Source organism: Brassica napus, chromosome C3 (genome assembly GCF_020379485.1).
Source record: "Brassica napus cultivar Da-Ae chromosome C3, Da-Ae, whole genome shotgun sequence".
Taxonomy (NCBI): Eukaryota; Viridiplantae; Streptophyta; class Magnoliopsida; order Brassicales; family Brassicaceae; genus Brassica; species Brassica napus.
In genome coordinates, this window is record NC_063446.1 from 70173371 (window position 1) to 70199514 (window position 26144).

At 36.3% G+C, this 26144-nt stretch overlaps 2 protein-coding genes and 1 long non-coding RNA gene across 3 annotated transcripts; 2 read left to right on the forward strand and 1 right to left on the reverse strand.

Moving 5' to 3' along the window:
* Nucleotides 1–1117: 1117 nt before the first annotated feature.
* LOC106355384 (uncharacterized mitochondrial protein AtMg00310-like) lies at nucleotides 1118–1783 on the reverse strand. Its single transcript, XM_013795348.1, has one exon. The coding sequence runs from the start codon at nucleotides 1781–1783 to the stop codon at nucleotides 1118–1120; it is 666 nt and encodes a 221-aa protein (XP_013650802.1).
* Nucleotides 1784–15698: 13915 nt separating this feature from the next.
* Nucleotides 15699–17695, forward strand: LOC125583491. The gene is made up of 2 exons (XR_007320523.1): nucleotides 15699–16688; nucleotides 17436–17695. It is a non-coding gene; the product is annotated as an uncharacterized LOC125583491 (long non-coding RNA).
* A 5206-nt stretch (nucleotides 17696–22901) lies between these two features.
* LOC106358546 (ATPase 2, plasma membrane-type-like) lies at nucleotides 22902–25591 on the forward strand. Its single transcript, XM_013798365.3, has 5 exons — nucleotides 22902–23584; nucleotides 23668–24347; nucleotides 24424–24597; nucleotides 24809–25173; nucleotides 25268–25591. The coding sequence occupies exons 1-5, from the start codon at nucleotides 22915–22917 to the stop codon at nucleotides 25359–25361; spliced, it is 1983 nt and encodes a 660-aa protein (XP_013653819.2). The 5' UTR covers nucleotides 22902–22914; the 3' UTR covers nucleotides 25362–25591.
* The last annotated feature ends 553 nt before the right edge of the window (nucleotides 25592–26144 follow it).

Genomic DNA, 26144 nt, shown 5'->3' on the forward strand with positions numbered 1-26144 from the left:
TCGAAGGCCGATAATGTCTTGACCAAGTCTAATTAATAGGCGACAAACCTTTAACCTTCTACGCAATGCCTTCATTCCTTTTTTTTTTTTTTTTTTTGACGTCAAAATTTTTATTACTCAAACGTGAGATTGTCTGGGTAACCAAACCGGAATAGAACAACCAACAAAATGAATCTCCCTATGAAAAAATCTATCAGTCTTAGCAAAAAATCAGCAATCTGATTGTGCGCATGTGGAACGTGAGTGATGTTGTATTCCGGGAAGCATATCTGTAGCGTCTCTATCCTCTCCAATTCCGTCGAAAAGCTTGGCCACGCCTGAGGGTCCTTTGCCATTGCAATTAGTTCCTTACAGTCTGTTCCAAAGCTCTGGCAGGTCGAATGTTGCAACATATTCTCCATCGCCCACCGCAGTGCTTCTACTTCCAAGTGCAAGGCTGATTCGCGTCAGGGGAAGTTTCTTGTCCCCATAAGTTGAGTGTTCCCAGAACTATCCATCCATGCTCATCCCCTTCCACTAAAGTTAGCAGAAGATGTCCAAGATCCATCTAACAAGCAAATGTTTCCCAAGCTTACGACTTGGGGTTCCTCATTTATATTATCTTGTGTCACTGCTTGTGCCACTTCATTAGCATCAAACCAGGTTTGGCATTCACTCTCTGCATGACTAACTATTTCCAAAGGATCTCTATATATTCTCCTGAAATTTTTTTCATTCATAGCCTTCCAAATGTACCATATCATCTAGGGATAAGGATCCCTATCTTGCTCTGGCCCAATAATACCATTCTTCCTTCAGAATAGATAATCCATATTTGTGTAGACGCTCGAAACCGGGAAAATATTTGGGCATGTCGGAGTTGATGATAAAGACCACACTTGAAGAGCTGGTGGGCATTAAAAAAATGCATGTGTGACGGTCTCCTCCACTTCTCCACATCTTGGGCAATAATTGTCACACCTCATATTACGTCTGACTAAGTTCCTCGTTACTGCCACATGACTAGTTAACAACTGTCATATAAGATGACATATCTTCGTAGGAGCCTTCAATTTCCACGCAAAAGCTTGTAGCTTTGTAATACTTGGCTCCAAAACTTCCTTTTCCTCTGTTACCTTTAATAAATTTTGGGCCACCCATATCCAGATTTGACCGTGTATTGGTCATTCCTTGTAAAGTTCCAGCAGAAAGTATCACGACGATGAGTTGAGCTTATGGCCAAACTCCTTATGAATGGTATATCCTTAGGATGAACATAGTTCTCCAATAGTCCCACATCCCAATCCTTTGATCCCTGATCAATAAGATCGCTTACTCTCATATTAGGATGCATCACTGGTGCTATGGGGACAGCTGGCCTTGCGGGGTTCGATGGAATCCATGGATCCTCCCATACCTTAATTTCATAACCTGAATGTATCTTCTGTCTAATTCCCAGTAATAGCAATTTCCTTGCAGCAGAAATGCTAGTCCACACATAGGATGGGCTGCTACCAGCGTTTACTCTTAATGGAGAGCTCAATCTATAATATCTTTCCCGTAAGACTCGAGCGACCAGAGAATCAGGGAACTGTACTAGTCTCCATAGTTGTTTAGCCAAAAGAGTCAAATTAAACTCATGGATAATTCGGAAGCCAATTCCACCCTCCTCTCTTGGTAGACAAACTTTTTCCCATTTTGCCCAGTGTATTTCTCTTTTTGGTGGATTCGAGCTCCACCAGTACTGAGCGATGACACTGGCTAAATTTTCGCATATCTCCAATGGGAGCAGGAAAGTCGACATGACGTATGTCGAAAGAGCGAGCATAATGGATTTAATCAGCACTTCCTTTCCACCTTTTGAGAGCCATTTCTACCTGTCCATCCATTCACTCTATGCATCAGCTTATCTTTCAGGAATGCAAAAAGTTTGCATTTAGATCCGCTTATGTCTTCGGGGATGCCTAAGTATGTTCCTATTCCTCCTTCATTCCGTATCCCAAGTGCATCTTTAATCTCTTGTCTAGTAGTTGCATTAATCCGCTTACCAAAGAGTAAGGACGATTTGTCAAAGTTGATACATTGAGCAGATGCTTTGCCATATCTTCTGACTACTTTCATTACTTCTTCACATTCACGGGGCTCCGCCTTACAGAAGAAAAGGTTATCATCAGCAAAGAGAAGGTGGGATACCGACGGACACGTGCGTGTAACACGCATCCCTGTTATCTTCCCTTGTATCTCTGCATGATTAAGAAGGCTAGCGAGTGCTTCCGTGCATAGAATAAAAATGAAAGGAGACAAAGGATCTCCTTGACGTAATCTTCTACCTGGAGTAATATTCCCTCTTGGCTCTCCATTCATGAGAACCTTATATTTCACCGATGTAATGCATCGCATGACCCAGCTGATCCAAGTTCCTGAGAAACCCATCTTGCGCAGGACAGCTTCAATAAAAGACCACTCCATCCTATCATATGCTTTGCTCATGTATGTCTTGATGGCCATCCTTTTATTTCGTCCACTTGGCTTCGTTCGCAAAGCGTGGAACATTTCCTAAGCGATCATAACATTATCTGAAATCTGTCTCCCAGCAACAAAGGCTGACTGGGTTTCCGATATCAAGCCTGGTAGTACTTTTTTTAACCTCTGGTATAAGACTTTAGAGATTATCTTGTAGCTGACGTTGCACAGGCTAATGGGTCTAAACTGAGCCATTGCATTAGGCTTTGTTATCTTCGGGATGAGACATATATTTGTATCATTCTGTCCATTTGCCACCATCCCCTCAAACATGAATTTATTAACCATAAGAGTTAAATCTTCTTTTACAATATCCCAGAATTTATGGTAAAAAAGCGCAGTCATCCCATCTGGTCCTGGGGTCTTCTCTGGGTGCATGGCAAAAAGCGCTAATTTGACCTCCAATTCTGCTTTAGGAGCATCTGCGAGTTCCTTTAGGGCTGCTGCAATTTCCTCAGTTGTGGCATTATCATCTGCATACAATCCTTCCACCTTTTCTTTAAGCTCCTCCACTAATTTTGCCGAATTGACATTATTTTGCTTCCGCCATTCACTCAAGCTCTCCTGCAGCTAGAAATATGTTCCATAATAGTCGCATTGGGAGGAAGATCAGGAGATTTTCATCCCTCAAGGATAACTTGTCGTAGCTCTTCATTATCCAACCATCTTTTATCAAACTTAAACTTTTTGGATCTTCTCGTTGGCTTTATGAGTATGTCTGCAAGAATCGGACGATTGTCCGATCCCCATAGCCTCATGTACTTTACAGTCGAGTGGGGAAACTTCTCATGCCAGTCCGCATTTCCTACAGCTCTGTCTAAACTAAATAAAAAAAAACTACAAACTAAATAAAAAAAATACTCCCTCTGTTCCCAAGAGAGCCGTGCTTACAGCCCTACTAAAAAAGGCATTTGCTTAGGGCCCCCAAATTTTGTAAAAGTTATAGGGCCCCCAAATTTTGTAAAAGTTTTAGAGCCCTAATTACAAAAAAAAAATATATTTTTATATGGTAGTCAATGTATTCTCTTAGTTAGATTTTTATTATTATTTGATTCTAAATTCCACATATGTTTAAAATTACTAATTTACTATCAATTTTATTATATTTTATATAAAACTATAAAGATTCTACTTCTAATTAACTGCAAATATTTGATCTACATTTGTCTTCTTTGTATATGTTATGAGTTAGATTTATTTTATATATTTATAGAATTTGATTAAAAATTATAATATTTTGAATATGTAAGTTTACTGTATTTAATTTAAACGCTAAGATTTATCTTTTTAACAGTGACCAACATTTCAATCCAAAATTTGTATTTTGCTTTTATATTATGAATTCCTACTTTTGATCATTATTTTATTTTTTTAGTTTATAAAAGTCGGGTGCAGAAAATTTTGAAAATGTTTAGATATATATATATATATATATATATGTTTTTCAAAAAATATTTAATATAATTCAAATTTAAATAGAACTATTTTCAAAAAAAATATCACGTAAAGTTTTTTCTTAACTCGCCTTAGGCCTCCAAAAACCTTCGCACGGCACTGGTTCCCGAATGTAAGATGTTTTACAAAATTTTAATGTTTCAATATATAAGATGTTTTCATTTTTCTATGTAACTTTTACTTTATTAAAAACTGTATACCCAATCATATTTTAATAGTCTATTTTGTAATTGGTTGAATACCATTAATTTATAGTTTTAATGATATTTCTAGGAAAAAAAATAGTTTTCTTAATATGTGTGTTTCTACCTAAACATATTATATTTAGGAATAAAGGGAGTATGAGTTTAACAATAGTAGATTGATATATACTCCCTCCGTTCACAACGATAAATTTTTTAATGTTTTCACACATATTAAGAAAACATATTAAATCACTATAATAAATGTTTCATTTTTTGTATTTTTTAATTTTCAATAAGTTTTAACCAATAATAATTCAATAAAATCAATTTTTTTTTTGAAAATCACAATTTTTTCATAGAAAATACAAAAAGTCTATCTTTGTGAAACAATTTCTTTTTCTAAAACATCTAACATAATGATACGGAAGGAGTATATAGCAGAAGGTTTAGCGTTAACATAACAATAATGATGTACCTAACTATTTTTAAAAAAAATAATTATATTTATTCAATAAAATTGTTCTACACTTTTTCTCCAAAGCAAATGCGGGATGGTCATAAAATTTAGCAAGAAATATATAATGTAGGTGAAGAAAAGAAAAACACAACATATATATTATCTTATATTCTGCAAAATGATGATGTATACAAAGAAAGTCTTAAAAATTGATTTATTTGGTAGGTACATGCTTAACTTAAAGAAGTCTTCTAGAAGAAATCCAGATGCAGTGCAGCTTTGGTTAAAACCCAAATCTATCAAATGGTTTGATCTTGGCTCAGTATAATTTAGTTTGGTTAAAATCAAACTAAAATTGAGGCAACTTGAAAGCTAAGCGATGGGATTATTAAAGATCCAAGATGAGGCAACTTGAAAGCTACTACTGAATTGTTTTCAGGTACTATTAATATAATCACTCGATGATCATTACTGCTGGTTTTCTATAAAAAATATTACAGCGATTATATATAGGGCATTTACAATGAGATACAAAAATTTCATCTATATTTTATACTAAAATAGAGTAACTCTATTTTAGAGTGAAATATAAAAGAAATTTTCATGTACCATTGGTCTTGGAAAAAAGTTATGAAAGCTACGAATCATTGCCAAATGATGATAAAATCCAGCGCACCACAATTACTTGTACAATTTGGCTCTCTATAAGAGAGAAGCTTTAATGAACATGCACATGGATGCATGTGTATATGTTGTTAGTTGTATTAGTGATATGTGTTTGTGCGTATATACGTGGATCCGAATGTATTTAATCTATATATGTGTGTGGATTGGCTTACCAAAAGACACAGCGGTCCAATGACACCAATCCTCAAGAAATTAAATTTCAATTGTTATTAGTTTAATGGATTTAAACTAGTACTGTATTACTTTTGTCCTTAAGGGTACTCTTAGTACGATTCGTACAACAAAAGTTAATTTCGGCTAACAATATTAATTTATGATAGCTTACATTTGTTAAGATGTTCTAGTAGCTCCGGTTATTCTAAAATTTTGATTTTTCTTTTGTCTGGCAAATTTTATTGATAAATTATATTGTGAATCCTTTTCACGTCTCTTTTAATTATTCAAAACAAATACTGGTATTACTTTATTTCACTTTGGTCGCATTTAGTTGTAAGTTCAACATCCTAGTCTCTTTGGTTGACCAGCGACTAGGTTGTGCGGTGTTCACGATTTTTAGAGTTACTTTCACGCGGCGCTGTAATTTTGAATACTATTACAATTTAGAACCATGAATATTAGTCGACCGAGAAATATAAGGTGGTAGAAAGAAAAATTACATCATGTGTTTAACATAATTTTCAGAAAATGTTCGATAGATTTATTTACTATTTCACCCAATTGTTTTCTTACTGAATTCATCTGTTAATATACGCACCAGTTTCCCGTTCTTTACCAGAATTGTCGAAAGTTATCAAAACATGCACCAGTTTTCGTACACTCCAGCAAAAGGAAAACAGTATTTAATATGCATGTTCTTTAACAAATAAAAATATCTACTACGTTTAATAAATCTTTCTATATATTTGTTTCATATATTCTTGCAACCCGTATAAAATTTATTTCTAGCCACTCGCCAGTTTGTTTATTACATGTGTGGTTAATTTTTGGGGTTTTTGCCAAAACTAACTCACAACTTGATTTTAATCTCAAACCTATATCCAAACTTGAATCAAATGCAAAACTAACCTAAAAACCTAGTGAAATTACAGCTCAACTCCTTGTGACCAAACAAAAAAATAAAAGCCATTTTTACGAATATAGCCCCAGTAAATCGTCTGAGTCGTCTGAGATGTTGGAAGTCGTCTGGACGACTGAAGTTTAAGTCGTCTGGTACCAGTTTATTTTAAAAATAATTTATAAATCTTGTAAAAAAATATTTTGATGCGTGAAAAATAAAAATCAAGTAATTATAAACAGTTTTAAGTGATATGAATTAAGATATGATAAAATTGATTTGTTTTGAAGATAGATGAGTGGAAGTAGTGAATCATGAAATACTTTGGTTTAGGAGTTTGGCAAACATATGTTGTAGTATTGTATGTATTGTTAGGGTTAGATTTTGGAAAACTAAAATGTTTTTTTCAAAAATTAGTTTTCACCTATATGTGTTTATTTATGTGTATAGTAAACACTTTTCAAGTTTGATTTGATTTTATGAAGTCTTTAATTAGATAATTAAGTTTAGGGGTTATGTTTAGGGTGTGGACGACTTATATTTCAGTCGTCTGTTGAATAATTTACTCGGACGACGTATATTTTAGTCGTCTGTTGAATAATTTACTCGGACGACTTACATTTCAGTCGTCTGGTGAAGAAATTAAAACAGATGACTTACATGTAAGTCGTCCAAATATTTCCGCCTAAAATTTTTTTAAAAAATTATTTCCGCTTAAATAAGTCGTCTGGAAAGTCTTCTATTTTAGTTTCCCGCTAAAAATATTTAATTTCCCGCTAAAAATATTAAACTCTTCTGGACGACTTACATATATGTCGTCTGTTTTAATTTCTTCACCAGACGACTGAAATGTAAGTCGTCCAGGAAGTCGTCTGAGTAAAAAATATTTAATCTAATTGGATTTTTTGTCTCCCTATATAAAGAAAAATTTACACATTCTCTCTCCTCCTCTCAAATGGCTGCAACAAAAATGTAATGTTCATCATTCTAAAATTCTCCAACCTCTCTCTAATCTCTTTGACTTGAAAACACCAAACTTTATATGAATTTTTCAGTTTTGTCTCATGTATTTCTTACTAATCTATCTCTTTTACAGGTTTTTAATCAAATGGTATTCATCTTCCATTAATTTAAAGGTAAATCTATTAATTTTAGATATGTATTTTTGTGTGTTCTATAAATGTAGATTTATCTAATCTTCCACTCATTTTCTCTATTTTTAAGTCATTTGAACGTTTTTGGATATGCAGGTTTTTCAGATCTGGATTTGATATGCAGGTTTTTCAGATCTGGAAGACTTCTTGGATGACTTACCTGTTAGTCGTCTGGAAGTCGTCTAGACTTCTTGGAAGTCTTCTGACAAAGTCGTCTGGACTTCCAGGAAGTCGTCTGGACTTCCAGGAAGTCGTCTGGACTTCAGGGAAGTCGTCTGGACTTCCAGGAAGTCGTCTGAACTTCATGGAAGTCTTCTGACGAAGTCTCCCTTTCATAATAGATCTGAGCGTTTTGGTAAGTTCTTATGTCTGATTTTTCTTCATTTGGGAACTTCTTGTTGTATAAAGTTCTTACTTTTTTCCCAAACTAAAACTCTCCAAACCCACTCTAATCTCTTTGACTTGAAAACACCAAACTTTATATGAATTTTCCAGTTTTGTCTCATGTCTTTCTTACTAATCTATCTTTTTTGCAGGTTTTTAATTAGATGGTACTCATCTTCCACTAATTTAAAGGTAGATCTATTATTTTTAGATATGTATTTTTGTGTGTTCTGTAAAGGTAGATTTATCTAATCTTTCACTCATTTTTTCTGTTTTTAAGTCATATGAACGTTTTTGGATATGCAGGTTTTTCAGATCTGGATTTAATATGCAGGTTTTTCAGATCTGGAAGACTTCTGGGATGACTTACCTGTTAGTCGTCTAGAAGTCGTCTGGAAGTCGTCTGGACTTCTTGGAAGTCTTCTGACAAAGTCGTCTGGACTTCCTGTAAAGTCGTCTGGACATCCTGTAAAGTCGTCTGGACTTCCTGTAAAGTCGTCTGGACTTCCTGTAAAGTCGCCTGGAAGTCGTCTGAACTTCCTAAAAGTCTTCTGACAAAGTCTTCTGAACTTCTTGGAAGTCGTCTGGACTTCTTAGAAATCATCTGGACTTCTTAGAAGTCGTCTGGACATCTTAAAAGTCGTGTGGTCTTGTCTACTCAAGTGGAATCCAAGCTTGTCTTTGTAGAGGAATGATCTATAATAGTTTTGTTTGTGGTCTGTTTTGTGAATTGCATGTCTACTCTTTTAGTTGTGATTTTTTTGTAAAATCAGTAATAATGTTTTCCAAGATGTATTAAATGTGCTAACAATGTGTTTACACATTTACAAATCAATGAAATAATAGACTTCAGTAGCCTTTTTCTTATCTTTGGATCTCTCATATGCAATAATAAACTCCAATGGCCTTTTTCTCATCTTAATAAACAAGAATGTTGGTAGCTTTATATTGATACAACATTTTAAGAAGTATTTTAACCCTTCTTCCAACTCATAACAATAGTCATCATTATTGTCTATAACAATAATACTTAAGAGATGGAAACAAACAATAGTAACTAGTCAAAGCATATCATATTTTATTATAAGCTTGCGTTGAAAAACTTAGTCAAATTTAGTAAAACTAAGGGAGAGAACATATTTTGTAAATATGAGTTTTACATATCTTGAAGTTACTTATCACTCTTAAAAATACAAGTTATTCAAAAACTAACGTAGAAGACTTAAAAACTAGCGGAGAAGACGCGGACGACTTCAATCTAAGTTGTCCAGACGACTAAACTATACGTCGTCTGGTCAACACAGAGGTTATTTTTGCAATTGACTTTGAAATCTGTTATTTCGGACGACTGAAAAATAAGTCGTCTACTATTGTTTGGCTAAAAAAAAACTCCAAAAAAGCTAGACGACTTACATTTCAGTCGTCATAGGTTAGTTTTGCATTTGACTGGATAATTTCAGAAGTTTGACTTTTCTGGACGATTTACATTTCAGTCGTCTAGTGAAAATTAAAATAATAATATTTTTTTAAAAGTAGACGACTTACAGTTAAGTCGTCATAGGTTAGTTTTGCAATTGAAAAAAAAACTTCAAGATTTAATTATATACAGACGACTTATAATTCAGTCGTCCACGAGACGACTGAAATGTAAGTCGTCCAGGATTTACGAGGTTTGACCAGAATCTCAGAAAAAAATCCTGGACGACTTACAAGTAAGTCGTCTCGTGGACGACTGAAGTATAAGTCGTCTGTGTATAATTAAATTTTGAATTTTTTTTTTCAATTGCAAAACTAACCTATGACGACTTAACTGTAAGTCGTCTACTTTTAAAAAAAAATTATTATTTTAATTTTCGCCAGACGACTGAAATGTAAGTCGTCTGGGGAAGTCAAACTTCTGAAATTATCCAGTCAAATGCAAAACTAACCTATGACGACTGAAATGTAAGTCGTCTAGGTTCTTTGGAAATTTTTTTGAAACCAAACAAAAATAGACGACTTAACTTTCAGTCGTCTCAGGTTACAGATTTCAAAGTCAATTGCAAAAATAATCTGCGTTGACCAGACGACTTCCAGGTAAGTTGTCTACAGCCAGACGACTTCCCAAGTAAGTCGTCTGACGAACAGATCTGGAAAAAAACTCGATGTCATACCTTAAATTGGTGAGATAAGTTCCTTAGCATACATAAGGCTTCTCCAAGCACACAGAATCACAAACGAAAGTAACCCACCCAAAATCGTTAGCTTCTATGACTCTATGAACCATAAAAAATTTAGAATCAAAATATTGGGTTTTTTTAGCTCATTGTGGAGAGAAAATGAGAGATATGTTGTGTTTAGTTCACAAGAATGGAAAAAGAAGAAGGGTAAATCGATTTTGGGAGCATTAAGAGCTTCAAATTGGTTGTTCATGGTGGTTGTGGTATTGATGACAATGACAACCTTGTAATTACTTGAAGATGATGAGGGTAAGAGAGTAAAAATGTCATTTTCGAAAAAAAAAAAAAAAAAATTGATGACATTTTCGTAAATTATATGAACTTGTGGGGTGAATAGGGCAAAACCAATTTTCAAAAAAAAAGAGGTTAGTTTTGTGTTTGACTTTAAGTTATAGGTCAATTCTGCAAAAAGCCCTTAATTTTTATCCATTATACGTTGTAAAAGAAATCGATTACTAGTTTACATTCTATTTTCATAAAAATGCAAGCTACTACACAGCTCATAAAAATTGTACAGTTTACACTGTTTTTCAATACTATAGAGTATACGGGTTTGAATGTAGATAATAATGATAATTATTATAATTACAAAGCACTATGATACATGTCACAGTTCATACAGTTTAGGCCACTATGTAAAGGAGAAGGTATATCAACTGTGAATATGTGACAGTATTACTGGATTTCTACTCTATAACTTTTTTTTGAGCAACATAAACTTAATTCATAATCTTTTAAAAAAGTTTTGCTGCAATACAGGCCTTGGCAAGCCCATCAGCAGGTCCATTGTTAGCCCTAGGAATGAAGATGAAACGACAATTAACGAAAGAGGAAGATGCAGAAAAAAAAAGCTCGTCGATATCTGAGAGAACTTCGTAAAGCTCCATCGTATGCCGGCGAGAGTTGATTGCTTGTGAAACTCTATAATTTTAATATTAGCTTTGATTGGTAAAACAACCGGCGTAACTTAGAGGAAATGAAAGAGAAAAAGAAAGGAAAACATTTATTGAATATTGTGTTGCGCTAGGTTTCACCTCTTTTTGAGAAAGAGATAAAAGTAGGAAAAAGATAAACGAAAATTTCACTTTCCAGCGCAAATCAGAGTAAACACTTTTTCTATTTTTTAACTTGATTGGATAAATTTAGGTGAAAACGAGAGTAAATATTTTTACTCTACTTTTTGTTGCGCTAATTTTACTAAACAATCACACTCATTATCAAATAAACAACATAAATTATTGGGATGACTGCCTAAAACCCACTGTAAACACCACAACCCTATATATTCCCACCTATACTACCCAACTCATGACCAAACCACCCACAAATATAAAATATCTTTACAACTCCCCCATTCTTTTTTGTTCTGCTCAAATCCCCCTTTCTAATCCAATTTCGAAAACGTGATTGTAGATTTTTAAATTGCGTTTTGTGAACTGCGATTCCCCATTATCCAAAACCCGACCCAACCCATAATCATCCGACCCGACTACATAAAAAAAATCAATTTCGATTGGGTTCGTTTCTTTCTCACGATACGACAATGACGAGAACATACAGAAAGACAGAGAGCAGATAGAGAGAAACGAGAGCAGAGAGGGAGATACGAGAATGATAAGTGATAACATAATTTAAATGATTGGAATCTATTTCAAGATGTGAGATTTCAAGGTTTAATGAGAAAATAGTAAGAAAAACACAAGATTTCATTGAATCGTGACTGATCTGTACTGAATATGATGATGAATAGCAGAAACTCTAGCCGATAACTAAAAGAAGAAGATGATATATTTACGGTTTTGCCATTACTTTACAAAAAACAAAAAAAAAAACAAAATGCATAACTGACATTCGAACCCAAGATAGAATGGTTATAGGGCAGCTTCCCTTCCACTAGGCTACGATGTAAACTTAACATTACAGCGTAAAATAAACAATATATATATATATATATATATAAAAATGTATACAATAAAGCAGAGAAAGGTGCCTCCGCCATTGGAATCTGCAAATGCTCCAAGGAGCAAAAACGGTGACATCAAACTTGGTTGTGTTCATAATTTTTTTTTTAATTTTCTTTTATCATGAGAATTATGACAAGAGTCACCAGCTGTTACGTATTGTACAAGTATATACATACATTTATGCAAGTACAATATGGCCATTATAGTTGATTACCGATGAAAGAAATGAAAGAGTATATTAGGGTTTAAATTGATTTTATTTGACAGAGATGAAAGAACTGAAATCACAGAAGCTCATCGTTCTCCTGAAAGCTTTTTTTCTTCTCTCTCACGTCGTTACTCTCTCTTGTCTCTCCCTCTCTGCTCTCGTTTCACTCTATCCGCTCTCTATCTCTCTGTCTGTTCTCGTCGTTGTTGTATCATGAGAAAGAAACGAACCCAATCCAAATTGATTTTTTTATGTATGTAGTCGGATCAGATGATTATGGGTTGGGTCGGGTTTAGATAATGGGGAATCGCAGCTCACAAAACGCGATTTAAAAATCTACAATCACGTTTTTGAAATTGGATTAGAAAGGGGGATTTGAGCAGAACAAAAAAGGATGGGGAGAGTTGTAAAGAGATTTTATATCTGTGGGTGGTTTGGTCATGAGCTGAGTAGTATAGGTGAGAATAGATAGGGTCGTGGTGTTTACAGGGGGTTTTAGGCAGTCATCCCTTAGTATGTACACTCACTCGTTTTATAAACGACATACTTGCAACATCATGACTAGGAATCTTGGTTATACAATCTCAAATGCTGTTGGAATTAACTTGGAAGGAAGAATATTTATGTTTTCAGGATAGAAAAAATTCCATCAATTTTTTTAATCACAGTTGACATGTAGACATATACAGGTTTTCAAAGGTTATATATATGCAGAACGCATATTGATTCATTAAGCGATTTGCAGATGAGCTACTTTTTTTTTTGTCAAAGGCTGATGAGTTACTAAGCTAATAGTGAAAATATAGTGGAAACATATTTGCAATGCCAAAATTATAAAGGACTAAAGGTTATGTGAAACTAAAACATACATATATATATATATATATATATATATATTTTTTTTTTTTTTTTTTTGCTTCAGTAATTTCAAAGAGGGTTCAAGAAATAAAATACGGTTGGTGTGATTCTTTCGTTTTACTAGTATGGACCTTGTTGCCATCTCATTCTGTACATTCTTGTTAGCAATTGAACCACAATAATCGATTTAGTAATATAAAGTCAAACTGAAGTTTTGTCGACAAAAAATTAATTTCTCCCCAATGCTTAAAAGTTAACATAATACTTGCTTGTTTTGTGGTCAAGCCAATATTGTGAGTATTTAACTTCATTATCGTGAAAAATAAAACCTCAGCAATGAGGAGGTTTTGATAATTTCAGAACACGGTCGGTGGTTAGGGCATCTCCAATCCTACTCCCTTTTTTCTTTTAAAATAGAGTAAAAGTGAATATGTAGTAAGAAATGCTTCAATCCAACTACGTATCTTACTTTATAACGGAGTTCCATAAATAAAATAATCTATTTTTTGTTTGCTCATCACTCCACTATAGAATGATAAATGAAGTAGGGTTGAAGTATGTTTACTCTATATCCACTTTTATTCTATTTTGGAAAAAAAAAAGAGTTTTATGAAGATGCTCTTTGAAGAAAAATGGAGGCGGCTGAGCAAAAAGTGAGAAAAAGGTTGGTTCAAGTGGTTCATACACACAAGGTTCAGTGGATTTACATTTTATCCTGAACAGAGAAAGCAGTTGCAAGTAGCAATTAAATTGTAAGTAGAAAGTAGACGTGGCTGGAAATGATAAGAGTTTAATGTCTGCCGTGTACATAAAAGGACAGATTCTTCTTCGTAACAGGTACCGGTGGCGTTATATTAGGTGAAGCCCCCCAAATCTCACCACCAATCGTTCTCCTTCTCCTCGCCTCTCATTAAAGCCAGTTCGGCATTCAATGAAAAGTTCACGCCGGTTATTAAAACAAATACTGTAGTACTTTAATGGTTCCAAAACTATTCTTTTTTTTTGTAGAAAGGATTCAAATCTATTATATACATGTTTTTATCCATATTCCAAAAGATGAATGGAACCAAATGTTTAGAAATTCTTGGTTATAAAAATTGCTAACCAAGGAACTGTTAAAAAAACAAGGATTTGAATGGCAACAGGTGTTACCTGTAATGGTAAAGAAACAAACATGTGTTTCTTATGTGTCTTGAGTCTCTTGACATAACTAGTATAGACAACTAAACATCATATCAAAATAAAAATGAAAATAACGTATTGCCAAAAAGACTACAACTGGTGAAAGTTCAACTCGTGTATAATTATTCAAAACACCTGTTTTCTTTACTGAGTGGACCGTCTAAAAGAGTTTTCACCTAAGGTATCACCAGTTGATTAAAATGTATTCCATAATCGAAAAGGAACATAATTGCCCACTAATTTTGACATCAGAGATATTTCCTGTAAAACTTTACGTAACTCCCTAGCAAAATATGTTTTTAGAACCAGTACGCGTTAGTCTGGTGGTGAACGGCTTGCAGCTGTAAATATGGCCCGGGTTCGACTCGCACTGGCTACCGAAGCTTTCACATGGGTTCTTCGGACCGAGGAGAACAACACGTGGTCTGAGGTAACTTCTCGCCAAAGACTCTAAGCCTACCTCGTGGCTAGTCTGGACCACATAAATGGAGTCAGAAAACTCCTCGTAAATATCAAAAAATAATAATAATACTCCCTCTGTTTTTAAAAGATGTATATTCTAAACTTTTCACATATATTAAGAAAACTCATTAAATATGCATTGTTTTTTGTGAATAACAATTTTTCATAATTTTTAGCCAATAGAAATTCAATAAACACCATTAATTTTTTTGAAACTTACAATTTTTCATAAAATCATACATTGAAAAGGTAAAAAATGTATCTTTTTGAAACAAATTTTTTTTCCAGAACATACATCTTTTAGGAACGGAGGGAGTATGTTTTTAGGAGTTAACGAAAACAAAAAGTGTATATGTCCCCAAAATCTAAGAGAATATTAAATTTTGTATTATCGATTAGCGAAATAATAATCTTAACCAAAAATAGAAAACTTTTTTTTGGACATATGACAAACTGAAATGATGTGATCACGATTTTTTTTATTTAAGTTATTCTGTTTGCAGTTATTTAAATTTTGTAACCGCTTTGTCTAAACATGATTACCAATCGGACATGTACTTCGACTAATATTTATTTTGTCGCATGTAACGGCTACAAATGTTAGGTCCAGGTTCAACATGTCTTCTTTTTTTTTTTTTTTTTTGATTAAACACAGTTTCCCCAACGGCTTCCCAGTGCCAAAAGACTAATCTGTGTCGCTGCGGCCCGAATGTTAAATTCGCAGTGGCCGGGAATCGAACCTAGGTGGCGGTGCTCACAGCTGTGAGTCCTTTACCACCAGAGCTAGACGCCCCGGTTACATGTCTTCTTTTTCATCAAGTTCAACATGTCATACGTTTTAATTGGGTAACTGTTTCCAAATAAAAAGATATTTGAAAATTTCTTAAGCTTCACTATATATCTATAAATTAATATCTATATAAATTAATAAAATTTCAAAAGTCTAACATTATTAATTTATAGAGGGTCTATTGTATATAACGAATCACTGGGAAGAATAACTCTTTGATTTTTAAATTTTTTAAAAAAATAGTTTGCAAACTAATTTTCTCTTTTTAGCTATTTCACAACATCAAGCAGAAATTTTGAAAAATAAAACAAAATCTTGCAACTCTTTATTTTATTTTTTTATTTTTTATTTTTGTAACTGACAACTCTTTATTTGCGTGTGTACAATACTAAATAACTAAAAATATAAAATAATTCATGGTGATTTTTGTGTTATGACAGCACTGATATTATTTAATATGTTTCTGTATAATTTTAGTAAAAACTGGGACACAGTAATATTACAGTGATTTCATTTGGGGTTTGGTTTAATAATGAATTTGGACGATATCAAAAGGCAATAATAATCAACTGCAAAAGGTTAAGAGCCAAATAAACAACAAAATAAATAATACTCCCTCCGTTTTTTATTGTAAGTAGTTTTATTTAAAAACACGAATATTTAGAAAATTGTTATTTAAAAGAATATATCATTTAACCAATTAATTTAACAAATTATTAAAAACCTAACATTATTTCATTGGTCACACGATATCCAATAAATGAAAAAGATGCATTGAAATATGTAAATCACTTATAATGTGAAACAAATTCTTTTGCTAAAACTATTTACGTTTAGAAAGTGAGTACTAAAATCAGAGAATGGGTAAACAAATGGATACTACTTGTTGGGACCCACAAGAACTAAAACGGTGGAGAAATCCGTCGTTTCTGGTGGTATAAAAGGAGGAGTCCTATCGACTCTGCAAAGAGATAGCTCGCTCGCTTCATCTAATATTTACTCGTCCTTCTCCTCTCTCTCTCGAGTGAAACGGCGGACATATCTATCGTTTATAGTGCAACTTCGGCGCCGTCGTTTGGAGGGGAAAGATGAGTCTCGAGGATATCAAGAACGAGACTGTTGATCTGGTAAAAACTCATTTTTAACTCTCTCTGTTTATGATCATCATTGCCCACAAACTGTTGTATGATATTACCTCAATGGAGGTAGATCTGTACACTGTGGGGGAATTTGATTTTGGTTTCTGTACTGTCATTTTCCAATAGATGTTCTGTCTCTTTGCATGTAGAGTTTGTTCATAAGAAAAAAATAGATATACCATCATGTAAATAAATAAATACTATAAAGTTGTTATAGCTGGCCAGACCACTTAAAACATGTTTTGAACCTCCTTTAAAAACTCGGAACGGGACTGTTCATCAGTTTTATCTAGTTGAAAGATTAGTTGACTTCGGTCTAGACACCTCTGTTCGTAAAAAAAAAAAAAAACTGTACAAGTTTCGTTTAGTAGTGGAGCTGAGACCATCTTCATCAGTACACAAAAAATTATTATATATTTCAGCTAAAATAGAGTAGCTCTATTATATAATTGAATTTGCTCCAATGGTTCACTGTATAATATAATTATTTTATAATAAAGTGAAATATATAATAATGTTGTTTTTTTACTCCAAATATAGAGTGAAAAAACAACATTACTCTATATTTCACTCTATTATAGAGTGAATTATTGGAACAAATTCAATTCTATAATAGAATGATTTTATTTTAGTGTGAAATATAGAAATTCATGTACCCTATCCAGCGACTAAAGTACAGAGATGGGATTGATAACCTCTTGGTCCTGTTGATTGGTGGTATCTGTTGACATGAAGAATTAAACAAAGGGAAGTAGTGGAGGAAGTAGGAGAAGTGGCCATATCACTTACCAAATGGGGAGGAGTGGCTAGTCCACTACTAGTTAGTGGAGGAAGTGGGAGGAGTGGCCATATCACTTACCAAATGGGGAGGAGTGGCTAGTCCACTACTAGTTATTTATTCTTCCACCATTGAGTGCTTATTGCTTTTGTTTCCTTTAAATACACCATGTATGTTACACAATTAAACACACAATTCAATACAAACATTTCTTTCATTCTCTCAATCTCACAAATCCTCTCATTCTCTTAAATTCGCAAATTTCTCTTCTCTCTCAAATACTTATGGTTACTTCACTCCTTTTTTACTTTGTTCGTGTGCTTCATCACGGTTAAAACACTTAGAAGCTCTCATAATCCCACAAATTATCATGGTATCAGAGCAGCAACAATCTTGAAACCTTTCTAAATTCCGCAAAATCAAAACTCTGTTTCTAGTTCTTAAACTTTACCTCTGACCAAGTAAATCCTCAAGATGGAGAACAACAACAATAACAACAACCGCATCAGCATACCTGTGACCCTGAAGGGGATTAACTACCTCTTGTGGGCCAGGATGGTGAAGATTGCCCTTGGAGGAAAGGGTTTGTGGAGTCATGTCTCAGCAGAAGCAGCTCCAAAACAAACCACCCAAGGAGAAGATGGACAGGAGATTGTGGTAGCTACTGATGAAGACAAATGGGCTCAGGAAGATCTCATGGTTCTCACAGTGCTCCTTAGCTCCCTAGAACCCGCCATCATGGAGTCTTACTCCTACTGTGAAACTACCAAGCAGCTGTGGGATACACTCTACAAAGTGTATGGAAATACCTCCAACCTTACAAGGGTCTTTGAAGTAAAAAGAGCTATCAATACCCTCAACCAAGGAGATATGGAGTTCCAGCCTCACTTTGGCAAGTTCCGGTCTCTTTGGGCAGAGATGGAACTACTCAGACCACATACTACCGACCCCGCCACTCTCTTAACCAGGCGTGAAGAGGACAGAGTGTTTGGACTACTGCTCACGCTTAATCCATCTTATGGGAGCTTAATCAAGCACATCCTGAGAGCTGACAAGTTACCTGACCTGGATGAAGTATGCGCTCAAATTCAGAAGGAAGAAGGCTCTGTGGGCTTATTTGGAGGCAAGGGAGACTTAAACATGGCACATCAAGCTGAACGAGCCGTGTCAAACAAGGCAGCTTACAAGCTAGATGAGAAGAAAAACTTGACCTGCGATCACTGCAAGAAGAAGGGCCACATGAAGGACAAATGCTGGATACTACATCCGCACCTCAAGCCCAACAAATTTAGGGACAACCGCCCTCAATACCAAGATGCAAGAGCCAACTTCTCAACTGATGGTGCTGAGCCAACAACACCAATCACCATGGGTATAAGCAACCTAGGTGTGGGAAGAGCTACTGCCTCCACATCAGGCTATGCCACGCCAAGAGCCAATCTAGATGAGACCATCAAGAAGTCTGACTTAACCGCTCTCATCAAGGCTCTCAAGGAATCTGGTATATCTAAAACTCTTGGTATCTCCCTTAATGCTTCTCACAATGCAAATGGTTCTATGAATAATTTTAAATCGGCTAAGCCCTTAGTTATAGACTCTGGTGCTTCTCATCACATGATAAGTGATTTAGAACTGATTAAGAACATAGAACCGGCTTTAGGAAATGTGATGATAGCAAATGGAGATAAAATTCCAATAAAAGGTGTAGGTGAACTTAGATTGTTTGATAAAGAATCTAAAGCTTTCTATATGCCTACATTTGCCTCAAACCTACTGTCTGTTAAAAAAGTAACTAATGATCTCAATTGTCAAGTTACTTTCACGCCTAACAGTGTATACTTTCAGGATATTGATTCTAGTAAGTTGCTTGGCAAAGGTGTTACCAAGGGAGACTTGTACTTACTTGAGGACACAAGACCTGTATCTCAATTATCGTGTGTGTTTCATTCTGTTTCTGAATTCCCTAAAGATGAAATCTGGCATGCTAGACTAGGACATCCCCATTCTCGTGCCTTGAACATCCTGTTGCCTAGTATTTCTTTTAAAAATGAGTGTGAAGCGTGTATATTAGGAAAACATTGCAGAACTGTGTTTCCTAAATCAAAAACCCAATATGAAAACTGCTTTGATTTGATTCACTCTGATGTGTGGACTGCTCCATGTGTATCTAGAGAACAACATAAATATTTTGTGACATTCATTGATGAAAAATCTAAATACACATGGATCACTTTGTTGCAATCTAAGGATAGGGTGCTAGAAGCATTTAAAAATTTTCAGAACTATATTACTAACCATTTCAATGTTAAGATTAAAATTCTTAGATCAGATAATGGTGGTGAATATACTAGCACAGCCTTCAAACAACATCTAGCCTCACATGGAATCATTCAACAAACCAGCTGTCCTTACACACCCCAACAAAATGGTGTGGCTGAAAGAAAGAATAGACACTTGATGGAAGTGGCAAGGAGTATGATGTTCCATACAAATGTACCCAAGCGGTTTTGGGGGGATGCAGTAGTCACAGCCACCTACCTAATCAACCGCACACCTACAAGAGTCCTCTTTGATGCCACCCCATATGAGGTACTAAACAAATCTAGACCATCAATTGATCATTTGCGTGTGTTTGGGTGTGTGTGCTTTGTTTTGATTCCAGGAGAACTAAGAAACAAACTGGAGGCAAAGAGCACAAAGGCAATGTTCATTGGATACTCTACGCACCAAAAGGGGTACAAATGCTATGTACCAGAGACAAGGAGAGTCCTAGTATCCAGAGATGTTAAGTTCATGGAATCCAAGGCCTATTATGATGAGAAGAGTTGGGAGGAACTCAAAGATCTATCTCATTCTGCCTCGGACAGAGCTAACAACCTGAAGATTCTTATGGAAAGACTCGGCATTAACCTAGAAAAGGAACCAGAGAAAGGCCGGGACACTACTCCTTATAAAGAGACCATGGTTCATAACACTGAAGACTCTCATCCTGACCATGAAGGGGGGAATGAAGATCAACCGGCGCAAGCTCAACCTGAAGAAAACCCAGTATTATCTCATGATCAAGATGAGATGGGACAACCAGACACTGAAGCTCAAGAAGGAGAACCAAGCAGCAGTAATGAACCTGAGCAGACACAAGTCCTAAGGAGAAGTACAAGGATCAGAAGACCAGCCTCAGATTGGGTTAAAAATGATTTTGTTTACTACAATGCTCAAGCTGTGGCACATCCAGAAAGTGGATTATGCTCCCTAGCTCACTATCCAGAAGAACATCAAGTCTTTATGAGTTCATTGGACCTGGAATGGATACCAAGAACATATGCAGAAGCTATGGAAGATGATGAATGGAGGAAATCGGTGGATGATGAAATGAGGGCCATGGAGAAGAACAACACCTGGTATGAGACAGAACTTCCAAAAGGGAAGAAAGCCGTGACCAGCAGACTCATACATACCATTAAGTATCTTGCAAATGGGAAGCCAGAAAGAAAGAAGACCAGACTGGTGGCAAGAGGATACACACAAGTGTATGGAGAGGACTATCTAGACACCTTTGCACCAGTGGCCAAGCTTCATACAATCCGGATTCTACTCTCATTAGCAGTGAACCTAGAATGGGACCTTTGGCAAATGGATGTGAAGAATGCTTTCCTGCAAGGAGAACTAGAAGATGAAGTGTATATGAAACCACCTCCGGGGATGGAAGAAATGGTGAAACCAGGGAATGTCCTTAGACTCAGAAAGGCAATCTATGGCTTGAAGCAATCACCAAGAGCTTGGTACCACAAGCTAAGCACTACATTGAATGGAAGGGGATTTGTGAAGTCTCAAGCGGATCACACACTCTTCACTCTCACCAGCAAGCAAGGAATTACGGTAATTCTAGTCTATGTGGATGACATCATCATCACGGGTAGTGACAAGGAGGGGATCAGTTTAACCAAGACATTTCTCAAGGCCGCATTTGACATCAAAGACCTGGGAGAACTGAAGTACTTCCTTGGCATTGAGATGTGCAGATCAAAGGAAGGATTATTCATGTCCCAAAGAAAGTATACCCTGGACATATTAAAGGAGGCAGGAGATCTTGGAGGAAGACATGCCAAGACACCACTTGAAGAAGGTTACAAGGTATTGCGAGAGGGGGAGTATGAAGACACTCCATTTGAAGATGTCAAGCAGTATAGACGGATGGTTGGGAAGCTGATCTATCTAACCATCACTCGGCCAGATGTGTGTTTCGCAGTTAATCAAGTGAGCCAGCACATGCAAACTCCCAAGGTTCATCACTGGAACATGGTGGAGAGGATTCTAAGATACTTAAGAGAAGCGCCAGGACAAGGTGTATGGATGGCTTGCAACAAGAACACTGAGGTGATAGGATACTGTGATGCAGATTGGGCTGGAGATAGAGTAGACAGAAGGTCAACCACCGGTTATTGTACATTCATTGGAGGGAATCTTGTCACTTGGAAGAGCAAGAAACAGAAAGTAGTATCTTGTTCAAGCGCAGAAGCAGAGTACAGATCAATGAGGAAGCTAACCAGTGAGCTTATCTGGATAAAGGGGCTTTTAGGCGACTTGGGAATTGAGATCACCTCTCCCATGACCATGCACTGTGACAACCAAGCCGCAATACACATTGCATCCAACTCAGTCTTTCATGAAAGGACAAAGCACATAGAAGTAGACTGCCACAAGGTCAGACAAGCAGTGGAGCAGCAAGTGATTCTCCCATGTTATACAAGAAGTGCGGATCAGCTGGCTGACATCTTCACCAAGGCGGCCAGTAGCAAAGTTTGTGAGTCCATTCTTCCAAGACTTGGACTCATAAACCTTCCATGTCAATGATCTCCTCACCGTGGAGTATTCTACTCTTTTTCCTTTGCTTGGTTTTTATCCCAAGTGGTTTTTCCAAGAAAAGGTTTTAATGAGGGAATACTTCATGGCTTTCCAAGCTTGACACTCACTACTGTCAAGCTTGAGGGGGAGTGTTGACATGAAGAATTAAACAAAGGGAAGTAGTGGAGGAAGTAGGAGAAGTGGCCATTTCACTTACCAAATGGGGAGGAGTGACTAGTCCACTACTAGTTAGTGGAGGAAGTGGGAGGAGTGGCCATATCACTTACCAAATGGGGAGGAGTGGCTAGTCCACTACTAGTTATTTATTCTTCCACCATTGAGTGCTTATTGCTTTTGTTTCCTTTAAATACACCATGTATGTTACACAATTAAACACACAATTCAATACAAACATTTCTTTCATTCTCTCAATCTCACAAATCCTCTCATTCTCTTAAATTCGCAAATTTCTCTTCTCTCTCAAATACTTATGGTTACTTCACTCCTTTTTTACTTTGTTCGTGTGCTTCATCACGGTTAAAACACTTAGAAGCTCTCATAATCCCACAAATTATCAGTATCCCTATTGCTATGCCTACTGTCTTGTCTGTCACCATGGCTATTGGCTCTCACAGGCTCTCTCAGCAAGGTGCCATCACCAAGCGTATGACTGCCATTGAAGAAATGGCGGGGATGGATGTTCTGTGCAGTGACAAAACCGGGACGCTGACTCTAAATAAACTGAGTGTGGATAAAAACTTAGTTGAGGTTTTCTGCAAGGGTGTGGAGAAAGATCAGGTTCTGTTGTTTGCAGCTATGGCTTCAAGGATTGAGAACCAGGATGCCATTGATGCAGCCATGGTTGGGATGCTTGCTGATCCAAAGGAGGCTAGAGCTGGCATCAGAGAGGTTCACTTCCTTCCGTTTAACCCTGTGGATAAGAGAACTGCTTTGACTTACATAGACTCAAGTGGTAGCTGGCATAGAGTCAGTAAAGGTGCTCCTGAGCAGATCCTTGAGCTTGCCAAAGCCAACAGTGATCTTAGTAAGAAGGTGCTCTCTATCATCGACAAGTATGCTGAGCGTGGTCTAAGGTCTTTGGCTGTTGCTCGTCAGGTGGTGCCTGAGAAAACAAAGGAAAGTCCAGGTGGACCATGGGAGTTTGTTGGTTTGTTGCCACTCTTTGATCCACCAAGACATGACAGTGCTGAAACAATTAGAAGGGCTTTGAATCTTGGTGTTAATGTCAAGATGATCACTGGTAATAATAATCTTGTCCTTGTAAACTATACACACCTAACTACATTCCCCTCCTTTAACATTCTCTTGTATGATGTGGCTTAGGTGATCAGCTTGCTATTGGTAAAGAAACTGGTCGGAGACTCGGAATGGGAACAAACATGTATCCATCTTCAGCTCTTCTCGGTACTCACAAGGACGCAAACCTTGCATCCATTCCTGTTGAGGAGTTAATAGAAAAAGCTGATGGTTTCGCTGGAGTCTTCCCAGAGCACAAGTACGAGATTGTGAAGAAGTTACAAGAGCTGAAACATATCGTTGGGATGACTGGTGATGGTGTGAATGATGCTCCTGCTTTAAAGAAAGCTGATATTGGTATAGCTGTGGCTGATGCTACTGATGCAGCTCGTGGCGCTTCGGATATAGTTCTCACTGAGCCTGGACTTAGTGTTATCATCAGTGCCGTTCTCACCAGCAGAGCTATATTCCAGAGAATGAAGAACTACACTATTTACGCAGTCTCAATCACAATCCGGATTGTGTTTGGTTTCATGCTTATTGCTCTGATATGGAAGTTTGACTTCTCAGCGTTCATGGTTCTGATCATTGCCATTCTTAACGATGGTACCATCATGACAATCTCAAAGGACAGAGTCAAGCCATCTCCCACGCCTGATAGCTGGAAACTTAAAGAGATTTTTGCAACTGGAGTTGTCCTTGGTGGTTACCAAGCCATGATGACTGTTATTTTCTTCTTGGCGGCACACAAGACTGACTTTTTCTCGGTAATATATATACATTCACTTCTCATCATTCTTGCATGTGATTGTATGTAAACTAACTTTCGCTTTGGTTCCACAGGACACGTTTGGTGTGAGGTCCATTAGGAACAATAACAACGAGCTAATGGGTGCAGTGTACCTGCAAGTTAGTATCATTAGTCAGGCTTTGATCTTCGTCACAAGATCAAGGAGTTGGTCATTTGTTGAACGTCCTGGGGCGTTACTGATGGTTGCTTTCCTCATTGCACAACTTGTAAGACCATCAGAACTCTACATTTTTGAAGTGTTTCTTCCTCGAAGCTACCTGTTTTCATTCATTGAATCCAATGTTCAAAAAAATCACTAGACGGTGGTTAGGCTAATGTTTAGACCGATTTTCGTTTCGTTCAGACCCGATTTGCTGACTAGGCGGGTGACGCCTAGACCAGTTTTGTAGAACACTGATTGAATCCTTATAAATGCAGGTTGCTACTTTGATTGCGGTTTACGCTAACTGGGAGTTTGCAAAGGTTAGAGGTATTGGATGGGGATGGGCTGGAGTGATCTGGCTATACAGTATTGTAACATACTTCCCACAAGACATTTTCAAGTTTGCCATTAGATACATCTTGAGCGGTAAGGCTTGGCTCAACTTGTTTGAGAACAAGACGGCTTTCACAATGAAGAAAGATTATGGAAAAGAAGAGAGGGAGGCTCAATGGGCACTTGCTCAGAGGACACTTCACGGTTTGCAGCCAAAAGAAGCTGTTAACATCTTCCCTGAGAAAGGAAGTTACAGAGAATTGTCTGAGATTGCAGAGCAGGCTAAGAGAAGAGCTGAGATTGCTAGGTAATATAAGAGCCTTTATCTCAATCTTGAGATAGATACATGTTCTTCGTCTGAAATTAAAACACTTAATTGAATGTATGTGTGTTAATAACAGGCTTAGGGAGCTGCACACACTCAAGGGACATGTGGAATCAGTGGTGAAGCTAAAGGGCTTGGACATTGAAACTCCAGGACACTACACTGTCTAATATGTTCTTGTTTTCGTTCTTCACCACCTCTTACGGTTACTGTTTATTTAGGAAGATCTTTGTTTATTGCTATAACTCTTTCCTAAATCATATTGTTAGTGTTCTTGTTTCTCAGAGTTCCATATGTAATCTCTTTCGAAGAATCAAGGCATGCCTTTGTCTTTGGCACTTTACACAACACATAACACAATTTTCTTTGCTCTTATTCCATGAGCCTACATATAACCTTATCTTCTTTTCTTCCTAAACAAATTTTGTAGCTCTCTATTTTCATTTGCTTACCAAAAACAAAAAGCAATTGTGGACCTTAATTTTGTAACTACCAAAGGGCAAGGACAACAAACAATTTGCAATTTTAAAATAGGAAATTATCTGACCAAAATGAAAAAATAATCCAAAATAAGTTTGTTGTTTTGTTTCCATTGAAAAAATTAATTCAGTTAAAAACATTTTTTTAAAAGATCTCAATTAAAAACATGACATGAGACAAGTTGTGTAGTAGTAGTACGGCAAGAATCTTAAGAGAAATAGAGATTTGGATGAGCGCGAGTGATTTTGAGACACGTGCAAAGATATGGATGATGTAATGTAACTTCGCATACTTAAGTCATCTGACTTGCCTCTTTTTCATAAAATTCAGATGCTGAAATTATTAGTATTAATTTGTTTTACTCAGTAATGGTGTACTGGTAATCTAACGGATCGCTTTTGTGATATATACTTCATAATCTGTAGTATCTTTTATCTAATTGAAGAAATGTAAATAGTAAACTGTATTGTTTT

Coding starts and splice junctions, on each gene's coding strand:
- LOC106355384 (XM_013795348.1), bottom strand. CDS start 1,783: ATGTCGACTTTCCTGCTCCCATTGGAGATATGCGAAAATTTAGCCAGT.
- LOC106358546 (XM_013798365.3), top strand. CDS start 22,915: ATGCCTACTGTCTTGTCTGTCACCATGGCTATTGGCTCTCACAGGCTC. Junction 24,348..24,423: donor ACAAGACTGACTTTTTCTCG/GTAATATATATA, acceptor TTGGTTCCACAG/GACACGTTTGGTGTGAGGTC. Junction 24,598..24,808: donor CTTTCCTCATTGCACAACTT/GTAAGACCATCA, acceptor TTATAAATGCAG/GTTGCTACTTTGATTGCGGT.